This window comes from Temnothorax americanus, unplaced genomic scaffold (assembly GCF_048541705.1).
Source record: "Temnothorax americanus isolate GAGA-0224 unplaced genomic scaffold, ASM4854170v1 Scaffold94, whole genome shotgun sequence".
In the NCBI taxonomy this organism is placed as follows: Eukaryota; Metazoa; Arthropoda; class Insecta; order Hymenoptera; family Formicidae; genus Temnothorax; species Temnothorax americanus.
The window spans coordinates 413,009-433,731 of record NW_027509817.1 but is presented as its reverse complement, the minus strand read 5'-3'; the positions used below and the strand labels follow the sequence as shown (position 1 = coordinate 433,731).

Genomic DNA, 20,723 nt, shown 5'->3' with positions numbered 1-20,723 from the left:
GAGACCGAACTCCAGTGGTGGGGGTGAGTCAAAATGTGGTCCGGCGCTGTTCGCAGTATGGTCGCCGGCCAATTCATGAACTACGCTACGTGCTGGATAAATTCGAATCTTTACGTTGTTTGTTCTCTAGTCTTCTTGTTTGTTGCAAACCGTTTAAAACAATGTGAAATCATGTCTAAAGTGTGTTGCATTGTGAATTGTGAGAGTAAATGTCCCAATTTGGATTCGAATAAAAGGACGTTATTTGGATTTCCGAATTAAGGTAAGTGTATTTGATTGAAATAAAAATGAATAACAATCATTTTCTCAAAAACATACAATCAGTTTGATTTTTTCACTTTTCAGGATTTTCATGAAAATCAAATCTGGATAGATAAGATTTCTCCGTTTTTGAGTAAGGGAAACGCTACTCGAAAATATTTACGTATTTGCGATAAACATTTCAAGGACAACGATGTTGAGCGGACTTTTCGAACTGTCTTGAAAGATGAAACAATAAACGAAATACCACGTGAAAAATTTAAATTGAATCAAGGTAGTGTACCATGTATTTTCGATGTCCATCAAGATAATTTTGAAGAAGAGTCCATGGATGCAGGAGACGAAAGTTTATGTGTAAGTTGAAAATTGTTATAAATTATGCTTTGAAAATATATTTGAGATATTCTCTACAAAAAAATGGAAATTTTCAGGTTTCTACTCCGTTTGAAGACATACTACCTATCCAAGGTAGCGAAGCAATAGAATACACCATCGAGGCACTGAAAAGAGACTTTGAAGCTCCAGAGCATTCCAGCGAGATAATTAAATGGTGAATAGGGTTATTACTGACGGCATTATTTTTTTTACTACGGTGATTTGATAAATATACAACAAAAACATTAATAGTAAGAAAGGACATGAACTTAGAGGTAATTTTTATATCAGATCCATAATAAAATAAAATTGTATTAACTTTGGTAATATTTTACAAGTATAATTGATAAATTTTCTTTTTCAGGTCCGACTTGGGGATGAAGTTGTCAAGTTAAATATAGTGGACAAAGTTCATTGTTTTCAAGATCTTTTGGTTGCCATGAGAACTGTCAGCAAAAATCATGTATGTAGTGAATCCTGTGAATCCTGTAGTGATCATGACACTCCTTGTACCCTTGGTTTTGTTAAATTGACGTCAAACCTGAATAGTCAGAGATGCGGCTCATGCGAAGTACGACGTAAAATAAAAAATCGTAATGAAAGAAAAAGAGCGAGACGGTTTAATATAAAACAATACAAAATAAAAAAAATAATAAGAAATTTGAAAGAACAAAACAGTCGCATGAGAAACTACGTAAGTATATAACCATGCGATTAAAATATCATTAAGTTCTTATTTCTTTATAATGTTTAGATTATATTTTAAATTACAGATAAAAAAAAGAAGAAAATATTGAGGAACTGCATTCTCGTTGTGCTGCACTATCTGACAAAACGGTTGAAGATGCCATTAAAAATCAGCCGCAAGTGCAGCAAGCAGCTATAAGAGCTTGCTTGGCTGCTGCAAAATGTAAGGGTCCCAATGGAATACGATATACAAACGATTGGATATTAGAGTGTCTACTGATTCGTATTAAGAATCGCAAAGTATATGAGCACTTGCGGAAACACCAAATTCTTCAACTGCCGACGATCGATACCCTGACTAAGTACTTGAAGAACCTGAAGGCTTCGTACGGTTTCTGCTCATCAACTTTCGAGCTTTTACGGATGAAGGCTGCAGCCATGAAACCGGAAGATAGACGAGGTTTGCTTGAAACTTTACATGTATGATTTTTTTCCTAATATATGTATCTGTTATCCGTTACCAATTTTTCTATTTATTCTAACAGGTACATTGGTGCTGGATGAGATGCAACTGAGCAAAGGTGTTAATTTTGATCGAAAAGATATGTTGTTTAAAGAATTTACAGACTTGGGCAAATATACGCCCGAAGATCAAACAAATCAACGCGGTGATCACGCCTTAGTTTTTCTTTTTCAACCGTTTTGCGGCAAATGAGTTCAGACATTGGGAGCATTCTTGAGTAAAGGATGTGCCAACAGCAGGGTTCTGAATAAATTAATATTAGAGTGCATTATTTTGATGGAAAATGTAGGCTTTCATGTCGATGTCGTGACAACAGACGGAGCCTCATGAAATCGTTCCATGTGGAAGTTGTTTATTGGTATCGAAGGATCAAATAGTTGTTGCAGGCATCCTTGCTCAGTCGATGTCGATTCACCATTACGAAAGTTGTTCTTTTGCTTCGACTTTTCGCATTTAATTAAGCTTTGAGAAACCTCATTATGTCTATAGCTGCGGTATGGGTAATTTCCAATTTTATTACTTTCATAATAAGTTAACTAACTATTCTCATTGTTTTTTAAATAATGTAGATGACTTATTTTTAGACTCCTGATGGTATTGTGAGAAAAAGACATTTTGAGGCAGTTTTAGATGTTGATGGAGGAAAAAAAAGTTTCGGATTGAAAAATGCCCACAAATTGACCCACCATCACCTCAATCCAAAGTTTTATCAAAAAATGAATGTTGCTATGGCCTTTCAGGTAAACCTTCAGACTACAACCTTTGATTTCCAATATGATGTTTAAAAATACTAATATAGAATATGAATTTTCTTCTAAGGTATTGTCACTGGAAGTTGCTGTTGTAATGGATCTATACAAAGAAAAAAATGAAAGACTGCAATGAAAGATTCCGGATCGACCATAGCATTTATCAAGCAAGTTAACGAAGTTATTGTAGCAATGACCTCTCGCTGTCCTATTGGGGCATTAAAACCGGATAGCAAAAGTTCTAAGGTATGTGATACTTTTATTGTTCAATTTCGATCTCGATCTGAAAATAAAAATAGAAAAAACTATCTTTATTTACAATTTCCCCATACAGGCTATAAGTGACTTTCAAGAGTATTTGGAGGAATGGCACAACAAAGCTTTGGAAAATAATTGGAAATTCTTATCTCCTGGGACATATCAGGGATTTAAATTGACTTTGAAAAGCACAATTGAAGTCATGATGTATTTGACAGAAAATTGTGGATTTGAGTACCTGATGACTTCACGTCTCAATCAAGATGCTTTAGAGATAAGCAACTCTGAAAATTATTGACGTTATCACAACTAAACTAAATTTTCAATAGAATGCTTCAGTATTTCTTTTTTCAGGGTATGTTCGGTATGTACCGCGATGCCAGTGGGTCATCATCAATAAACAGCAGAGGATCCGAATCAAGTGATCACCCGGATCCTCTGCTGTTTATTCAAATATATAGATTGATGAGCTTTTATTCACTTGTTAAACCACCGAAAGGATCGAACGTCGAAGGAATTGAGATGTTTCAGACACTGCTTGATTCTAAAGATGTTGATTTAAAAGCAAAAACAAATCAACTAGAATGAAAGAACACTTTGGAAAAAATCATCGAACGAGGGGAAAATCACCCCAGAGAATATGATTTAAGAGATGCTCACGATTATAATGTATGGAGCGCAAATGAGTACGCCCAAGCATACTTCTCTGGGTTTATTGCTAACAAAATAAAAGATTGGACGTCTTGCTCAGAGTGTCTTTCGTCGGCAAGTAAGAGTGAAGGAAATTGTGAGAGAGACAGGAGAATAAAGTTACTCACCAACGGCTATTTAAAGTTCCCGTCGGATTAGACGCTTTATTCAATCTCTTGATCGCTATTAAAAGAGCAATTCTCAAGACAATTGGTGCCGAGGAGCTGAATTGTTATTCGGATCTTTCCAGCGCATAGCAGAAAATATCCTCCTCGAGAGTTTCCCGTTCATTGGATGTCAAGAACATAAGGGAGCGTTGACAAAACGGGTGATTCACTATTATACATTAAGCAGAGCACATATTCTCAGTAAAACTTACAATAACAAATAGAAACTTGCACATTGCTTCCTCATAGTTCCTAAGTGTGCAAGTTTTTATTTTATTCGAGGTATAATTATCGGTATTTATTTGTTTTGGCTTCCTCATAGAGGAAGCTTTGTTAGCAAATTTTTTGAAAAATGTGTTTTACGCTGCCGCTTTCTCAATATTTGAGATAGCGATTTATTTTTAATTTTATTATATTTTCCAGTCTTTTTTTTTTCTACCCCTATATATCATATATAATTGGTTAAAATTTGATTGATCAGATCAAGTTTTATAAAGCTTCTATGTATGTACGAATTCTTCGAAATTTCAAATGTGTGTAATACGAGATCTGATCAATCAAATTTTAACCAATTATATATGAAATATAGGGGTAGAAAAAAAAAAGACTGGAAAATATAATAAAATTAAAAATAAATCGCTATCTCGAATATTGAGAAAACGGCAGCGTAAAACACATTTTTCAAAAAAAGGAAAATCTGCATAAAATCTATACCGGTAGACCGATTTCAATAAAAATTGAGGAGGACATACTTTCTATGATACTCTATTTGTGTGCAAAAATTCAAACTGGTATCTAAAAAATTGTAGAAGTAGATGCGTGTACAAAAATCCGTACACACACACACACATACATACATACTTCCGGACATTTTTTACTAATATGATTTTTCGACATTTTAGAACATTCTAAACCTATTTCCATCAAAATCTCGAAAAAAAATTTTTTCACCATTACAAAGCTTCCTCTATGAAGAAGCAAATATGATGAGAAGAAAGTGGAGATGCAAAAACATCGAAAACAATCGAAACTTGGTGGAAAATCTGCAAAAAAATAAAAACAAGTGTTCGATAAAAAAAAGACTGCATAAAAGTTATGTTATTAAAGTTATAATATATATTTAAAGTTATGTAAAAATATATAAGGAAATAAATATAAAAGAAAAACCATAATTTAAAAAAAAAAAAAATTACATTGCATTTTACACATCCAATATCAATAAACATTTTTATGTACAATTTAGCTGTTCTGAGGAAGCTATTATCAATTTCATTACAAAAATTTATATGTTTTGAAAAACCAAGAGTTTATCAATACAATTCAAACTTTCAACAATATCTCTCACTGATTCTGGCTCAGGTATTAACCACTTTATATGGTTTTGTTTAAAATATATCTCTCCGTTCATGTTCGAATCAATGATCATATTTAATTTTATAGTATAATCATTCTCTGCTTTAGAAAATATTATATGCGGTGATTTTGCGCAACAAATCCCCAACTTTCATGTGGCAATGAGTTTTGCATTCTTTCGTAGATATTGAAATAGACAATTTTTGCATGTCTTTGCAATCCTGTGTAGTCGCCGTGTATTTCGCAACCTGCTTTTACGAATCGTTCCTCAATTTCTTTTCGATATTCGCCCATGGTTGCATCAATTACTTTTCCAGACTCAGTGCCCTATGCAAAAAAATTCAATTAATTATATTTCACAACACAGAATATCGTATTTTTTTATCACTTGTTTTATCCAAAAAAAGTTTCCTATGTGAACTTCGTCGTTCCTAAGTATCATATATTATTTATCAAGAGACACGGTAGTGTCTCGCGCCAAGTACACGCGGAGCGAGACTGACCGTGACTCTTTTACGCGACGCGACGGGTTGCGAGTAGTCGAGATGTTGAGATCTCGATAACGAGTGAACGGATCAAGTTCTAAGTAGGCTTGATCGATAGCTTGGGGTCTAATTAGGGGGGGGGGGGTTTCTCTCATAATATTCCGCTACGTGCCCTACGAGAGGAGATATTGCGACGCAAAGTCCAAATGTGAAAATTTATTTTTAAGATACTTCTACTTCTAACGCCGACGTCTGATATGATGACGTCATAATCAGAAACGTTACTTTCACTTTTTCGACGCTGGCGGCGCAGGTATCGCCAGTTTCGATATCGCGCGCGTATTTCGAAATTAGGTCGATAGACTTATCGGTCAGGAGTAGGAGGAAGATTTCTATTTAGGTAAATTAGGTATATATATAATAAATATTGAGTCAACGGAAAAGAAGGTTCTCTACGCTTGGCAGCAAGTGCCGCTAGGGAATTTTTAAGTCGATTCTTATGACTCAAGCTTGAATTTGATGTCTATGTATCCCAGGTTGCCGATGACGAGGTCCAGATAGTGCGCTTTATAGTTTTCGGTGTCCAGGTGTAATAATACGTTGAATTCGATGTCTACGTATCCGAGGTTGCCGATGACGAGGTCCACATAGTGCGCTCCGTAGTTTTCGGTGTCTACGTGTATTAATATTTTGAATTCGATGTCCACGTATCCCAGGTTGCCGATGACGGGATCCAGATAGTGCGCTTCTTAGTTTCCGGTGTCCAGGTGTAATCGTACGTTGAATTTGATGTCTAGGTGTCCCAGGTTGCCGATGACGAGGTCCACATATTGCGCTCCGTAGTTTTCGGTGTCTACGTGTATTAATATTTTGAATTCAATGTCCACGTATCCCAGGTTGCCGATGACGAGGTCCACATAATGTGCTTCGTAGTTTTCGGTGTCCAGGTGTAATAATATGTTGAATTCAATGTTTAGGTGTCTCAGGTTGCCGATGACGAGGTCCACATATTGCGCTCCGTAGTTTTCGGTGTCTACGTGTATTAATACCTTGAAATTGATGTCTAGGTGTCCCAGGTTGCTGATGACGAGGTCCACATAGTGCGCTTCATAGTTTTTGGTGTCTAGGTGTATTAATAATTTTAAATCTGAATGGGTGCGTTTAGCCAATACTCCGCTAGCCTAGCAATCGTGAGCAGTCGCTCGTTTTTGCTCGTTTCCTCTCTTTTTAATTCAGTAGGTCAAAAGAGAGGAACGAGCAAAAACGAGCAACTGCTCACGATTGCTAGGTTAGCAAAGTAGGCTGAACGCACCCAATGTGGGACACGTAGATATCGAATTCGAGGTATTAATACATGTAGACACCGAAAACTACGAAGCGCACTATGTGGACCTCGTCATCGGCAACTTGGAACACGTGGCCATCGAATTCAAGGTATTAATACACCTGGATACCGAAAACTATAGAGCGCGCTATGTGGACCTCGTCATCGGCAACCTGGGACACCTAGACATTGAATTCAAGCTTGATTCATAAGAATCGACTTAAAATTTTCCTAGCGGCAGAATTAGAATTATATCATGACATAATAAAAATCGCTAAATTAAAATTATGTCTAGACATAATAAAAATTGGACGAAAATTATGTCTAGACATAATAAAAATTAGATGAATTAAAATTATGTCTGACGTAAAAATAATTATCAAAAATATCGATACCTGAAGATATCGGTACATTTACAGTTGCGAACAACATTCAATAAGACACGCAAATAAAAATAAATAAAGAATTTTACAGTTAACGACTTATTAACATTAATCATGCTTTATTGCGATTATGTTTTATGTTGAAATTGAAAAATATATACAAGGTGTACAACTACAAGGGTTACAGATTATTATTTTAAAAAAACTAAGCAAAATATTAAATTGTTGTTTTCTTTAGAAATAATAGTCCGTAACACTTTTAGCTTCATACCTTGTATTATATACGGTTTATAAGATTATAAGATATATTGTTTATAAGATTAAGATGCGTAACACTACAAAAAGGCGTGATATCCGTACAAAATTACCTTTTTAAAAAAAAGGTAAAAAAGAGCGCCAAGTACACGCATAATAGTGTATATGTATTATGTTGTTACCCTGTTATGTTGTTACCTTGAAAAAAACAAAGTGGTAGTATTATACCTCCAAATAGCTTTATCCTGTACATACTGTTTATACAATGCGTAATATACTACAAAAAGGTGTGATATCCGCACAAAATTACCTTTTTTAAAAAAAGGTAAAAAAAGGCGCCAAGTACACGTATAGTATTGTATATGTTGTTACCTAAAAAAAAAAGAAAGTGGTAGTATTATACCTCGAAAAAACCTAAGTAACAAGTGGTAGATCTTTATATCTCGAAAAAATTTAAGCACTAGTATCTTTATCTCGAAAAATCTCGAAAAAATCTAAGCAGTAGTATCTTTATTTCCGAAAAATTATAACCCAAGTGATACACGTCACAAAATTATGTTACCTTATCAAAAAGAAGAGTCGCGTTTCAAGTGATTTATTACAATTACAAAAAGGAAGTGATATCTCATTAAATTAGAGCGCCAATTACAGAGAGAACATGTATATTGCCTCAAAAAATAATTGTTGCACTACTTTGAAAAATCTTTACATTGTGTCAATTAGAAAAGAATGTATGATAACAATTTTATAAGATTAAAAAATTTTATTTAAATATAACAAGGGAATACAAGATATTTAAATACAAAGTTTACATGTGTATTTTTTAATGGTCACATAGAATTACAGAGGTAACAGTACAAAATACAAATATTTTATTAAAATATTTAATTCAATGAGGGAATACAATTTGTATTTAAATATAAAGTTTATATATGTATTTTTCAATAGAATAAAAGATTTAATCACAAAGAATTACAAAGGTAACAGTACAAAATATAAATATTTTATTAAAATACATAAATTTTTCTTGTAAAAAAACTTGGCGCTGTTAAACCTCAAAATTTTAAATAAATAAATAAATTTATTCTATACTTAATTATATAAGCCGCATTATCCGCCGTCCGCGTCGTCACGCACACCCATATCATTCACTCCCACATCCACGCTGATAATCATTTAATATTACTCCCATCGCATTCTTCTCTGAATTATTTTTATTTATTGTTGTCCTTATTTATTTAAAATTTCGAGGTCTAACAGCGCCAAGTTTTTTTACAAGAAAAATTTATGTATTTTAATAAAATATTTTTTATTTTGTACTGTTACCTTTGTAATTTTTTGTGATTAAATTTTTTAATATATTGAAAAATACATATATAAACTTTATATTTAAATACAAATTGTATTCTCTCATTGGATTAAATATTTTAATAAAATATTTGTATTTTGTACTGTTATATATCTAACATAATTGACATATGGCAACCAACTATGTCATGCGACGTATAACTGTTATCTCGTCTGTTTTATAAAAATGAATATGCTATCCAGAACGTAAAGCGTTACCACCGTATTGCTTTACGCCACAATGTTGACGACGAAATTAAAATTGCAGGACTCCTCGCGTATCGTCCGGCCGCGGGAGGCGACTTCTCTCATTACTGATTCCATTTAAATCGGAATATTATAACGTGTATTTCTTTGCCAACGTATCGACACCCCAAGAGAATATCAAATGAATCGTGCGGTTAACGGAAACGTCACTTCGACTTATTCAAGAATTCCGCTTCAACAAGCACAGGCCAATGGACATCTTTGATACCCGATATTTTCGAGTTAACAAGCTGCTGCTGTCGTTTCTCGGTCTGTGGCCGGCACAGTCATCGTCTAACAAAAACACATTTTTCTATTGTGCAATACTTGGTATACTGATTATACTCCTGCCGCAGGTATCTCGCAATTTATAGACGGACTAAAAAAATCGTAAGAGGATCAATTAGAGTTTCAATATTATGAGTTTTTTGAAATTGTCGGCGATTTTTGCGCCATTCGAATCTGTACAGTTACATCAAAAGTCACGTATTTCAGATTAAATACGACACGATAAATTAATTACAATTTATTAATAGGTCGCATTCTTGTTTAAACGTATGAGAAATTTAAACGATTTTTACGATGTTCTGCCAACTTTACTTGGAGCGCTTCTATGTCTCTTGAAAGTAATTAGTGTCCATTGGCAAGCTAAAAAAGTAAGTAAATTGTGTCGCAATGCAGAAAGTTATTTTTCGTCCAAGAAAAATTGCTGTACCTCCAGTTTAAGATGCTGATTGAGCACGTGCGTCACGATTGGTGTTTATTGGCGAAATATCATGATATTTGGATTTTGATAGAATATGCCGAGAAAAGTCGGATATTCACAGTGGCTTACTTAAGTAAGCTTAACGATAAGTATACCCAACGTCCGTTCCACTGAGCATTGCAATTATGCAAAGAGAGACAATTCCTTTTTACCAGTTTTTACAAGCACGGGTGCAACCAGTTTCGTGACGGCGCCGCTCACCGTACCTTTATTCGACATCATACTGACGTTAAACGTAACAAAACCGAAGACAATGCCGCACCCCGCCGAGTTCTTTTTGAATTTGGAAAAGCATTATTACATTCTTTTAGCAATTACGTTCGCAGGGTACGCTATGTGTGTTACGATAGTGATCGCAACAGATACCATATATTTCGCGTTGCTGCAACATGCCTGTGGTACACTGGCTATATTAAGGTATCCTACTTTTGTTTTGTCTCATTTTTATAAAAAATATCTCTCCTATGTACATACATGACTATATACTTGCAGTTACCGTTTAAAAAAATTGGCTATACATGATAAATTAAAATGTATCGATCGTAATCCTATATCTAAAGAGGACAGAGATATTGAGAAGCTGGTACAATGCATACAGCTGCAGATCAGAATAGAGAGGTTCATATAAAATCAAATAAATCGTATTATAAGGTTTACCTGAAATATTATAGATATGCTCCATGGATTTTTATATCTCTATTTGTTGTCAATAGATTAATCCAGTTGATCGAATCGACGTTTGCGATGTGCCTTTTTGCCGACATTGGTTTGGGAATTCTACTTCAGTGTTCTACATGCGTTATGGTATACATATAATACATTCTAAATACACAGTTAGAGCTATTTAATAAATTGTTGATCCGTTACATATTGTGAAAATATTCTCTTTTATGTTGACTCAAATCGATTTTGTATTTGTGCGTTATTGTGCAGATCGTGATTAATACGGAACTAATAAAAAACGGTCCACTTTTGCTCCTTCAATCTACTCGATTTTTCTTTAATAGTTGGATAGGACAGAAGATAATAGATCACAGTTCTCAGATTTCTGTTGCAGCGTAAGTTACTGATTTAATTAATTCATGCCGTCATGATTTTAAAGCTATAATATATTTTCAGATATAACGGATTGTGGTATCAAATGTCTTTGGAAGCAAAAAGGATGCTGCTATTTTTAATAATGAAGTGTCAAAAACCATGTCACATAACTATGGCGAAAATATACGTAATTTGTTTGGAAAGTTACAGCACGGTAAAGTTCAGTATACTCGTATATATGAATAATAGCCGTGAAAATAAGTACCTAAATCTAAAATCTGTATGGGAGACCGGGGCAAAGTCGGCCCCGGGGCGGAGTCGTTTTTGCAATTATCTCAAAATCTACATGTTGTGAACTCGCCATTAATACTGTTAGCGCGGCTTATGGCGCCCACGTGACCAACGGATTTTAGTGACGTTACGTGTCATGTTCTGATTCTTATCGAAGCAAACGTGTTTCGCAGGTCAAAAGTAAAATTTCTTCCGCATCGAAACTTTGTAATATCTTAAGTATTATTGTCTCTCCGAATCTCAAAGTAAGTGATTCTAAAGAGTAATGCATAAACACGAAGCCATTGCCGTTTTTGGTAAATGTTTACAATTAGGGCCCCATCTCCGATGACCTTGACCTTGACATATGTTGTCAAGGTCACCCTCCTGAGTGACCTTCAGAAGGTTTTAGTCGGGGGTCGCTTCTTATTAAAAAGTTATAAACAAAAAAAGTTTAAAAAATATAGCAGCTATTTTGAGTATTGAAAGGCATAAATGACTAATATATATGTCGAAATAGTTCACGCATACACTTTTCACGCGAGACGAGTTGTTACATAGGTTCGTGGCGCGCTTTACAAGCTCGAAATCACACAACGAAATCACAACTTCTATAAAGCAGGGCATACCCACGTGTGTGTGTGCGCCCTGCTTTAACGAAAATCACAACTTCTATAAAGCAGGGCACACACATACGTGTGTATGCCCTGCTTTAACGAAAATCACAATTTCTATAAAGCAGGGCACACACATACGTGTGTATGCCCTGCTTTAAGCAGATATTTTGTATACAATAAACGAGCTTGAAAAGCGCGCCACGAACCTATGTAATAACTCGTCTCGCGTGAGAATCAAACTTTTTTTGTTTATAACTTTTTAATAAGAAGCGACCACCTACTAAAACCTTCTGAAGGTCACTCAGGAGGGTGACCTTGACAACATATGTCAAGTTCAAGGTCATCGGACGTGGGGCCCTAATTGTAAACATTTACCCAGTTTTTTTATTTTCATTAATTTCTATTATTTTAGCGACCCCAAACCTGAAACTTGTGTTCGGGGCAAAGTCGTTTCCAAGCCAAAACAAAGTCAAAAAAGCTAAATAATATGTGCTGCGTATGCTCGGAGATAATAGAAAACACAGCCGATGAAAAACAGTGCATTTTGTGCAGGCGTAAGGCATACAACGAGTGCGTGCGCTCGTCCAGACTCTGTTTTTACATGCTTTAACTGTTAGCGAAAAAGAAAATTGATTTTCTTGAAATTATTTTCCGCTTTTCATTTTTCTATTCTATTATTTTTTATGATCAAAATTATGTATTTTTATTTAAAATCCAGTCCGAGAATGAAGACACGACTCCGCCCCGAGAATTTTGACTTTTCGATTTCTGCACCTTTGTAGTTTTTACTCTATACCGGTTGAACAAAGCGACGTAGACCAGAAATGCCTATATAAATTTTGTAGCCAAGGGTTTACTCTTTACAATGGTATACTATATTTTACTAAAATGATTTATTTTGTTGTTAAAAATTGGCACCGAAGAAAGGGCCGACTTCGCCCCGGTCTCCTCTATAAGTAATCTGTTTTCGAACAATATTTAAAACATATATAAATATTCCGCTTAATTATACGTATTTAAAAAATTACATGTAAAAAATATATATTTGATATTACATTATATTTTTAAGCTCATGAGAAAATCCGCTTCTTACGTTACGTTAATGGTATCATTAAGCTCAGATGACATGTAATTATTCGCCATATGGAATGCGGTTTACTTCGTGCATCATATTTTGTCAAAAGTATGATTATGTATGAATAAAAGTATTTTTGTTCTTATACGTATTATCTAAAATTCTAATATCTGCAATTATAATATTTCTAAAATATTATTTTATTTCTCGACTATAACTGGCACAATATATATATATATATATATATATATATATATATAAATATGCACTACGTTTTGGCTCGAGGTTTGAGCCCTTCTCAAGTGCGGTCTATAATCGTCAAAATTGACTCGTCATGTGGTACTCAAATATTTGATATGCAAACTTTTTGAAATTTGACACATGAGACACCTGTACTTTATGACTATGTTGGAATATTCTCGTGAACACAAGGATGTCTTTTCAGTACCATATGACGAGTCAATTTTGATGATTAGACCGCACTTAAGAAGGGCTCAAACCTCGAGCCGAAACGTAGTGCATACTTTTTTATATTGTGCCCGTTAGTCGAGAAATAAAATAATATTTTGGTTTTAATTACTTGCAAAAAAAGTTATTTTTTTCTATAATATTTCTTATTTGTATTTCTTAGCTAATTTTTAATTAAGCATTTATTTTAATAAATGTAATTATTTATCTACAATAATTTTGTTTCTGTCCTTCTTTATTTATTTGCTGATTATCTATCAAAATTTAAGTAAAGATCGTATTGTTAATTTTATAATAATATAAATATATACATATATTGCCAGTCAAAGTCGATTTAAATTACTTATTTATTAATAAAAATTGTTAATAATAAAAGGGTTGTCGATTTCTGTTGAAAAAAATTATTAAGTTTACCGAAATTTTTTAATTTTATTATATTCTTCAGTCTTTTTTTTTCTATTTCTATTATATATATAATTCTTTAAGACCGGTATTCATAGTCGGGTATTATATCCAAGATCGTCTCGAGTATTGGGATTTTCAGTCGTGACGTCAAGAGGCCAAGATGGCTGGCCTATTCCTGAAAGTATTAGAGCTGTCATATGTAAACACATATAAAGCTTGTGTTTTTCATAAATAATTAATAAAATAACGGTGTTTGTAATAAAAAAAAGTGCGATGCTAGAAGACAGAGGGGCAAGGTTTTCTCCTAGAGACACAAAAAAATCGCGATTCTTGCTGTGTATTTGGCTGCAAAAGCTATGGATTAAAAGATACCTCTGTGCGATTCCACATGTTTCCACCTAAAGGAAAGTTCAATACTGAGAAAAAAGACATGTTTGGAAATATAGAGAAGATTGATGTTCAAAAAGAATGGGAGAGAGTTTTGAAAATAGCAAAACTAGAGTAGATAACCAAAAAGTCGGCAGTGTGTTCTTTGCACTTTGACAGGAGTGACTACGTTCTGCCTGGTAAGTCAATATATATGATAATAACTGAACAATAACAAGTAAAATATATTCACTGAATATTAATGAGTAATATTAGTTATAAAAATTGTATATTAAATGTAGTATATAAAAACAATTCACCGATTTTTTAAACGCAAATGTATTTCAAACACTCCTGTTATCAATTGAAGATTAATAATAATAAATAAAATTTTCACCCATCGCACTTTTTACCAGGGTTGTCTTAATTATTTAATAATATAATTAAACTCGTGAAAGTGTCAACGATTTAAAACGGCGAATGCGAGTCAGGTACAGAACACGTGGTGCGCAAATAAAAAAGAAAATCTTTTTCTTCAGAAATCTTCTTCAGAATATCCTGCAGAGCGGCTTCCTTCATTGAAGAAACTGGAAATAAACCATTTTGTATATTTCCAGTCTCAATCTTGAGGATTTTTTTTTAACTCCGCGCCACTGCTGAATCTGATGGTAGACTCTGAGGGAGTGTTGACGTGCAGCTGCTTCAGTAAGTGGTATAGAAGCAATGTTGAACATTACTTTCGACGTAGATTTGGCGAAGCACGAAAATCGAAACTCATCCAGAAAACTATTGCTCTTTGCTCCGTATAAAGCGAGAATACATTTTTGTCCTGCTATGTCAATGAAATCTGGATGAGTATCTGAATCTCCATAAATAATAAATTTTATTTTATCCTGCCTGAAAAATGTTGAAGTGGTATCACAATCAGTGAATGCGTGAAAAAACAAAATATAGCAATATCAGGATATTGGAAGGAAGTAGATGAATAAATCTTCTGCTCTGTTTTTCCCTTGCTCGGTTTCATGAAATAGATGTTAGATTTAGATGATGTTAAGGCTGTCAGTAACACTAAAAGATCAATATCTTCGCCAACTATTACTACGGAATCGTAATTCTTTGATGCATCAATCGCAGTATTGACAATAAGAGTGTCAGCATCTTCAATAGCTTGCTTGATAATAAATCCTGCAGTTTGAAGTTTTTTATCCAACATTGAGATAATTCTATCCTTATTTTTTTCATTCGATAAAAATTTTTCTTGGGGCATGGTAACTATCATAGATTCATTGAAAAGTACGCTTGCAGAAACAAAATCGTCATAACTATATTTTTTAATTTATTTAAAACCTTGGATGCTCCCCCCTTCTAGCTTTTAACAAGGAGTGTACTTATAGAACTGTCGAGTAAATAATACAAAGCCAGATGTGTGAAACGACAACGGGTCACTAGCACAATAACAACGTCATTTACGTGAGAAGTGAGATACGGCGAGATAGAGTCGCTAAAACCGTTTGTTACAAAAAGTATCCTACTCCTCCCGGTTTTAGCGCCAAAACTATTGATCGTAGGAAAAAACCTATACTTTTTTTTGTAGACAATTTAATTCTCTGCAATATTGTATTAAACTATTTTAGCCTAAGTCTAATGGAAACCGAGATATTCGCGAAAAAACGATTTACTACCCCTTTCTTTCAAGATGGCGGCCGAAGCACACCACGGGGGAGGTCGGAAACTTAGTACGTCATTACTGACACCCAAACAAAGAGATTAAAATTTTTTGCAGCTTTGTCCTAATTAGTCGATTTATATGTTATTTTTAACGACGTGCCGACTGGACTAAGCCATTATATTTTGGAAAACATTATTTTGTATATCTATATCATCGCAGCAGTGTTGAGTAAGCCTTGCGTTGTATTGCTGGCTATGTCTTGCGAATGTCATGATTTTGTTTCGCCGGAGGCCTGTTTATTGTATTAGCAACTCAATCCTTATATTAGCTTATATTAACATACATAAACCTTAGCACCCACAACGTGTACTTACGAGTTAGCCTTACCACTATGCGCTGCCTAGCGGTGTCGTTGCAAACTAACACGGAAAGGTGCATCTTTCTTAATTAAAAATATTGTATAATAATTCAAAAATATTTAAAAAAAGGATTATAAAACCAATAATAAATAAATTTAAAATATTTTTTTAAACATTTTTTGGAACGAGATTATAAAACAATAAATATGTAGTGTCACGACCTTTTTGCACTCCCGGACTGCTCCGGGACGTGTGCCGGATCAAAAGGACTGAGGAGAGCGGGATGGTCGGCCTCTCCAGTGATTTCCTCGCACCTCCGATACTCCACGAAATGTTCCGAATGTTGGGCGCCAGACGCGTACATTCGCGTCCATTCGGAAAATTTTAAAAATTCTTCCAAAAATTGTAGGTATAATTCAGAGTGGTACAATATGCCAATAGCAGCGAGGAAGCTTCTTATAATGATGATGATAAGATGTGAGAGGCCTTCGATACTAAGAATGGGTAAAATCATTGTACTGTCATATGTAACTTTCAATACGGTAAGTGTAATTGTTTTATAGAATATATATGTGCAATTACCATAGACGTATATAATAGACTGAGCATTCCTATTGGAGAGCTGTAGAGAAGATATCAAAGACATAGATTTGCTGAGACGCTTTTCTTGTCTAATTGTGTAGTTGGTGTGAAGAAGGTAAGGTGGAGAAACAAAGAAACAATCTCAGGGTTCATTGGTTGATACTGCGATAAAGCGTGTTTTAGCGTGTACAGAATTGAGTCTCAGCAAGCATCTCTGTCCTTTAGATTTTGCCTATAGCTCTCCAGTTGTAATGTTCAGTCTATCCATATACGTCTATGGCAGTTACTTTGTAAAAATAAAATTTTGTTTAAGGTGTTGCGTACATACATCATCGTCATACTTCATGTTGCTACGGTCTTTGTAATGAAAATTTTAGAATGTAACTAAGAATATCTACATTTATCTATTATCATTCATCACACGCTAGTAACAGATAAAAATGAGATCTTGTAAGATCGTACATTTGTAAGCTAACTTTCCTACCAGTGCCTTTTCTGTAGATAATTAAAGCTATAAAAAACCCATTAACCTCTAAAGTAAAGAAAATTCCTTTTCTTATGAGGAATCCACGATGCTCTGTCAAAAATCATACAGAATATTTATCAATATAAAGAAAACATTTTTTTTTACATTTTTTATTATTAAAGAACTTTGCAAGTGTTAAAATCTTGATAAATAAATTATTAATGTCCAACAGTAGTCTATAATAAACAAATATACATATACCATATGTAAAAAATTGTTGTAACAATTAACATTAGAACAAAATATTTAAAGCTTTTTATCAATAACAGGAAAACTAATTCATCGAAGCACTTTTGTCGCAATCATCCCAACATGTCTTATTTTCCAGAAAGAAAAACATAAAAAATATTTCGCTCACAAAGCTCCTCTTATGAAGAAGCTTATATCTTATTTGATGCATAATTATTAGTATCTATATAATAATAAAGGCTCACATGGATTAAAAATCAAACGAAGAAAAATGGAGCGTTGAGCCGTAACAAGGTGTTGGTGTTCATATTGTTACGCCCGTGCTGTCCTCGTGTCGCGCGTATATGCGAGTCGCCCGTCATTTAATGTCGCGTCGCGAACCGTCCTTAGTGACGGATGCTTGTTTACTAATATTGATTGCGTGATGCTCAATTAACTATTGATTTTCCTGTCATACCTGATGTTCAGATTTACTCTGGGACGCGTCTCGTTCGGACGTGTCGTCCCGAGCTCCTCTATTATACCGAGAGTCGTAATAAAGAGCTACTGATTTTCTAAACGAGTCATCTTATTTGTGCGAGAGTGTCGTGACACGCGCCGCGAGTGTGAAAGTGAGTGATTGTGTGGCGAACGTTCGTCGGCGCGCAACAATATATTTTATACTTAAGTAAAGAAGTAACGAGTTATAATGTACATACTGTACATATACATATATTCCAACTTAATAGACTGCGCGCCGCAAATTTGTCGGACTTGAAACACAGCTATCTTAGAACATTAATACCCTTTCTTCCCTGGAATTAAATCGACGCGATTTAATTGTTTAAAAATTGTATTTTTTAAAAATTGCGTCGATTTGATTCCGGGGAGAGAAGAGTATTAATGTTCCAAGATAGCTGTGTTTCAAGTCCGACAAATTTGCGACGCGCAGTCTATGAAGTTGGAATATATGTACAGTATGTATGTACATTACAATTTGTTACTTTTTTACTTAAGTATATATGAACACCAACACCTTGTTACGGCTCAACGCTCCATTTTTCTTTGTTTGATTTATAATTATTAGTATTTATTAATTTGGTTTTCTCATATAGAGGAAGCTTTATGAGCGAAATAAAATAAGAGCAATGGTAGCGATCTGTAATGATGAGGAAGTAATGTGCAAGTTTCTAATTTGCACTTTTTTTACTTTAAATTTAACCTTAATTTTTATGACTTGAAAAAGGGTCAGTTTAGTAGCACAAGTGGGGTTTTACAATTGACGCAATGTCAAATCAATGTTGACTTTGGGAGTACAGGCTACATGCTCCATATATGGACTTCACATATAGACCTTTGATCGCGTATAAAGCTGGATCTAATCAACCAAATCTTAAAGAATTATATATGAAATAGGGGTAGAAAATACTGAAGATTATAATAAAATTAGAAATAACCCGATATCTTAAAATTTGCGGAAGTTAGAGTTGCCACAAACATTTCTCAAAAAATTCAAAATTTTATAAAAAATGAACCCCTCTACCGATCATCGCCAAATTCAATACCAACCTTCCTTTAATAATACTCTACATTTACAAAAAAATTGAGCCCGATATCACAAAATTTATGGAAGTTAGAGCAACCACGGACATCAAATCCGCACACACACACACACACACACACACACACACACACACGCACGCACACGCACACGCACACGCACACGCACACGCACACGCACACGCACACGCACACGCACACGCACACGCACACGCACACGCACACGCACACGCACACGCACACGCACACGCACACGCACACGCACACGCACACGCACACGCACACGCACACGCGCACGCGCACACGCACACGCACACGCACACACACACACACACACACACACGGACATTTTTTTAAACGCAATTTTTTGACGTATTAGAACATTCTGAACATATTGGCATCAAAAACTCAAAAAACAATATTTTCTTTGGTTTTTTTCTACATCTATTTATAAGTATATAAATGGGACTTCCGGGATCGAGTAAGTAGAGAGAGGCACGCCTGTCCAACGGTCAGTGTTTTTTTCGAGCTCATCTGCCGTTCCTTCGCCATGGGGCGACTTTGTTTCAAGTAGTTTGCATGCTCAAATATGCAGGACTGACTGCAGATATAAGTCAACAGTGAAGGAGTCGAACTAAGGACGAATTCGGGGATTCTGTGCGGCTGCGACAATTTGGAGATTAAGGTTAGAGGCGGAAACAGGCACGGAGAAACCGGAGTCGGAGCAGCACGAAAGCAGGTCGATAAAGAAGAGAGTGACAGGAGGAAAGAGGTGCCGAAGGGATAAGAAGCGAGAAAATAATTCGGATGGACGAGAAGAAGGAGGAGGACAAGAAAATAGATATCAATCTTAAGAAAGGCGAGAAGGAGAAGAGGACGATAGAAAAAGGTACGAGAGGCAGGCCCACGAGGGCGGAGGAGCTGTCAAAAATAAGGAATAGAACAAGAAACCAAGAATCAATTACAGAATACGTAAGGAAAAGAGGAAAGGAAGAAAAAAAGAAATAGCAGAAAAAGCGGAAATGGAAATTTTAGAAAATTTCAGCAAAGAAAAAAGGGTGATAAGATCGCCGCCAAACAAGGTTAAGAGAGAGGAAAAGAAAGAAGGAGATATGGATGTGGAAAGAATGCTGAAAGAGATTTTAGTGAAAATGGATGATCAAGAGAGAGAAAGAAAGAAGGACAAAGAAGAGTTAATGAAAAAGATACACGACCTGTGTGAGGATTACAGAAAGAGAGAACTGCTTTGGGAGGAGCAGAAAGCGAGTTTAGAAAATAGAATAAAACAGCTGGAGGAGAAAGTGGAGAACAGGGGAGGTGAAAAGGTAAAGAGCACTGAACTAATGAAGAAGATGAAGGAGATGGAAAGAAACGCCGAATTAGCCAAAAGGAGAAGAAGGAAAAACAACATAATCATAAAAGGAATGAAAGTAGAAAATGGAGGTGAAAGAGAAGAGAAGATGGAGAAATTTCTTGAAGAAGTCACTAAAAAGAAGGTGGAAGTGGACGAAGTGCAGGCAATTGGCCGAGGAGAATACAAAATGACGCTAGTAAGATTCAATAGATGGGAAGATAAAAAAGAAATAATAGCAAAGAGGAGGGAGATAGGAAAGGCAAAAAACATATTTATGGATGACGATCTGACGGCAACAGAGAGGCAGATACAAAAACAGCTATGGAGTATGGTAAAAGCAGAGAGAGAAAAGGAGAAGAAAGCAACGGTAGGATATCAAAGAATATGGATAGACAAT

General features: G+C 34.9%; 1 protein-coding gene, 2 long non-coding RNA genes and 1 pseudogene across 6 annotated transcripts in view; 3 read left to right on the top strand and 1 right to left on the bottom strand.

Moving 5' to 3' along the window:
* Window positions 1–20,723, bottom strand: part of LOC143908428 (uncharacterized) — a 268,255-nt pseudogene that overhangs the window by 11,963 nt on the left and 235,569 nt on the right. The window lies entirely within an intron of this gene.
* On the top strand, window positions 1,316–2,557 carry LOC143908429 (uncharacterized). The gene is made up of 2 exons (XR_013260139.1): window positions 1,316–1,783; window positions 1,869–2,557. It is a non-coding gene; the product is annotated as an uncharacterized LOC143908429 (long non-coding RNA).
* On the top strand, window positions 2,736–3,784 carry LOC143908407 (uncharacterized). The gene is made up of 2 exons (XR_013260130.1): window positions 2,736–2,841; window positions 2,930–3,784. It is a non-coding gene; the product is annotated as an uncharacterized LOC143908407 (long non-coding RNA).
* Window positions 9,168–13,012, top strand: LOC143908415 (uncharacterized). 3 transcript variants are annotated; one of them, XM_077426084.1, is made up of 9 exons: window positions 9,168–9,459; window positions 9,640–9,759; window positions 9,825–9,942; window positions 10,025–10,286; window positions 10,362–10,487; window positions 10,583–10,673; window positions 10,803–10,927; window positions 10,989–11,121; window positions 12,864–13,012. In XM_077426084.1, exons 1-9 carry the CDS (start codon window positions 9,316–9,318, stop codon window positions 12,924–12,926), a joined length of 1,182 nt encoding a protein of 393 aa, XP_077282210.1. In that variant the 5' UTR covers window positions 9,168–9,315; the 3' UTR covers window positions 12,927–13,012. The 3 variants fall into 3 exon arrangements, with proteins under 3 accessions (XP_077282210.1, XP_077282209.1, XP_077282208.1); XM_077426083.1 differs by lacking the exon at window positions 12,864–13,012 and having other exon boundaries at window positions 9,831–9,942; window positions 10,989–11,949; XM_077426082.1 differs by lacking the exon at window positions 12,864–13,012 and having other exon boundaries at window positions 10,989–11,949.

Coding starts and splice junctions, on each gene's coding strand:
- LOC143908415 (XM_077426082.1), top strand. CDS start 9,316: ATGGACATCTTTGATACCCGATATTTTCGAGTTAACAAGCTGCTGCTG. Junction 10,488..10,582: donor CTGCAGATCAGAATAGAGAG/GTTCATATAAAA, acceptor TGTTGTCAATAG/ATTAATCCAGTTGATCGAAT. Junction 10,674..10,802: donor AGTGTTCTACATGCGTTATG/GTATACATATAA, acceptor GTTATTGTGCAG/ATCGTGATTAATACGGAACT.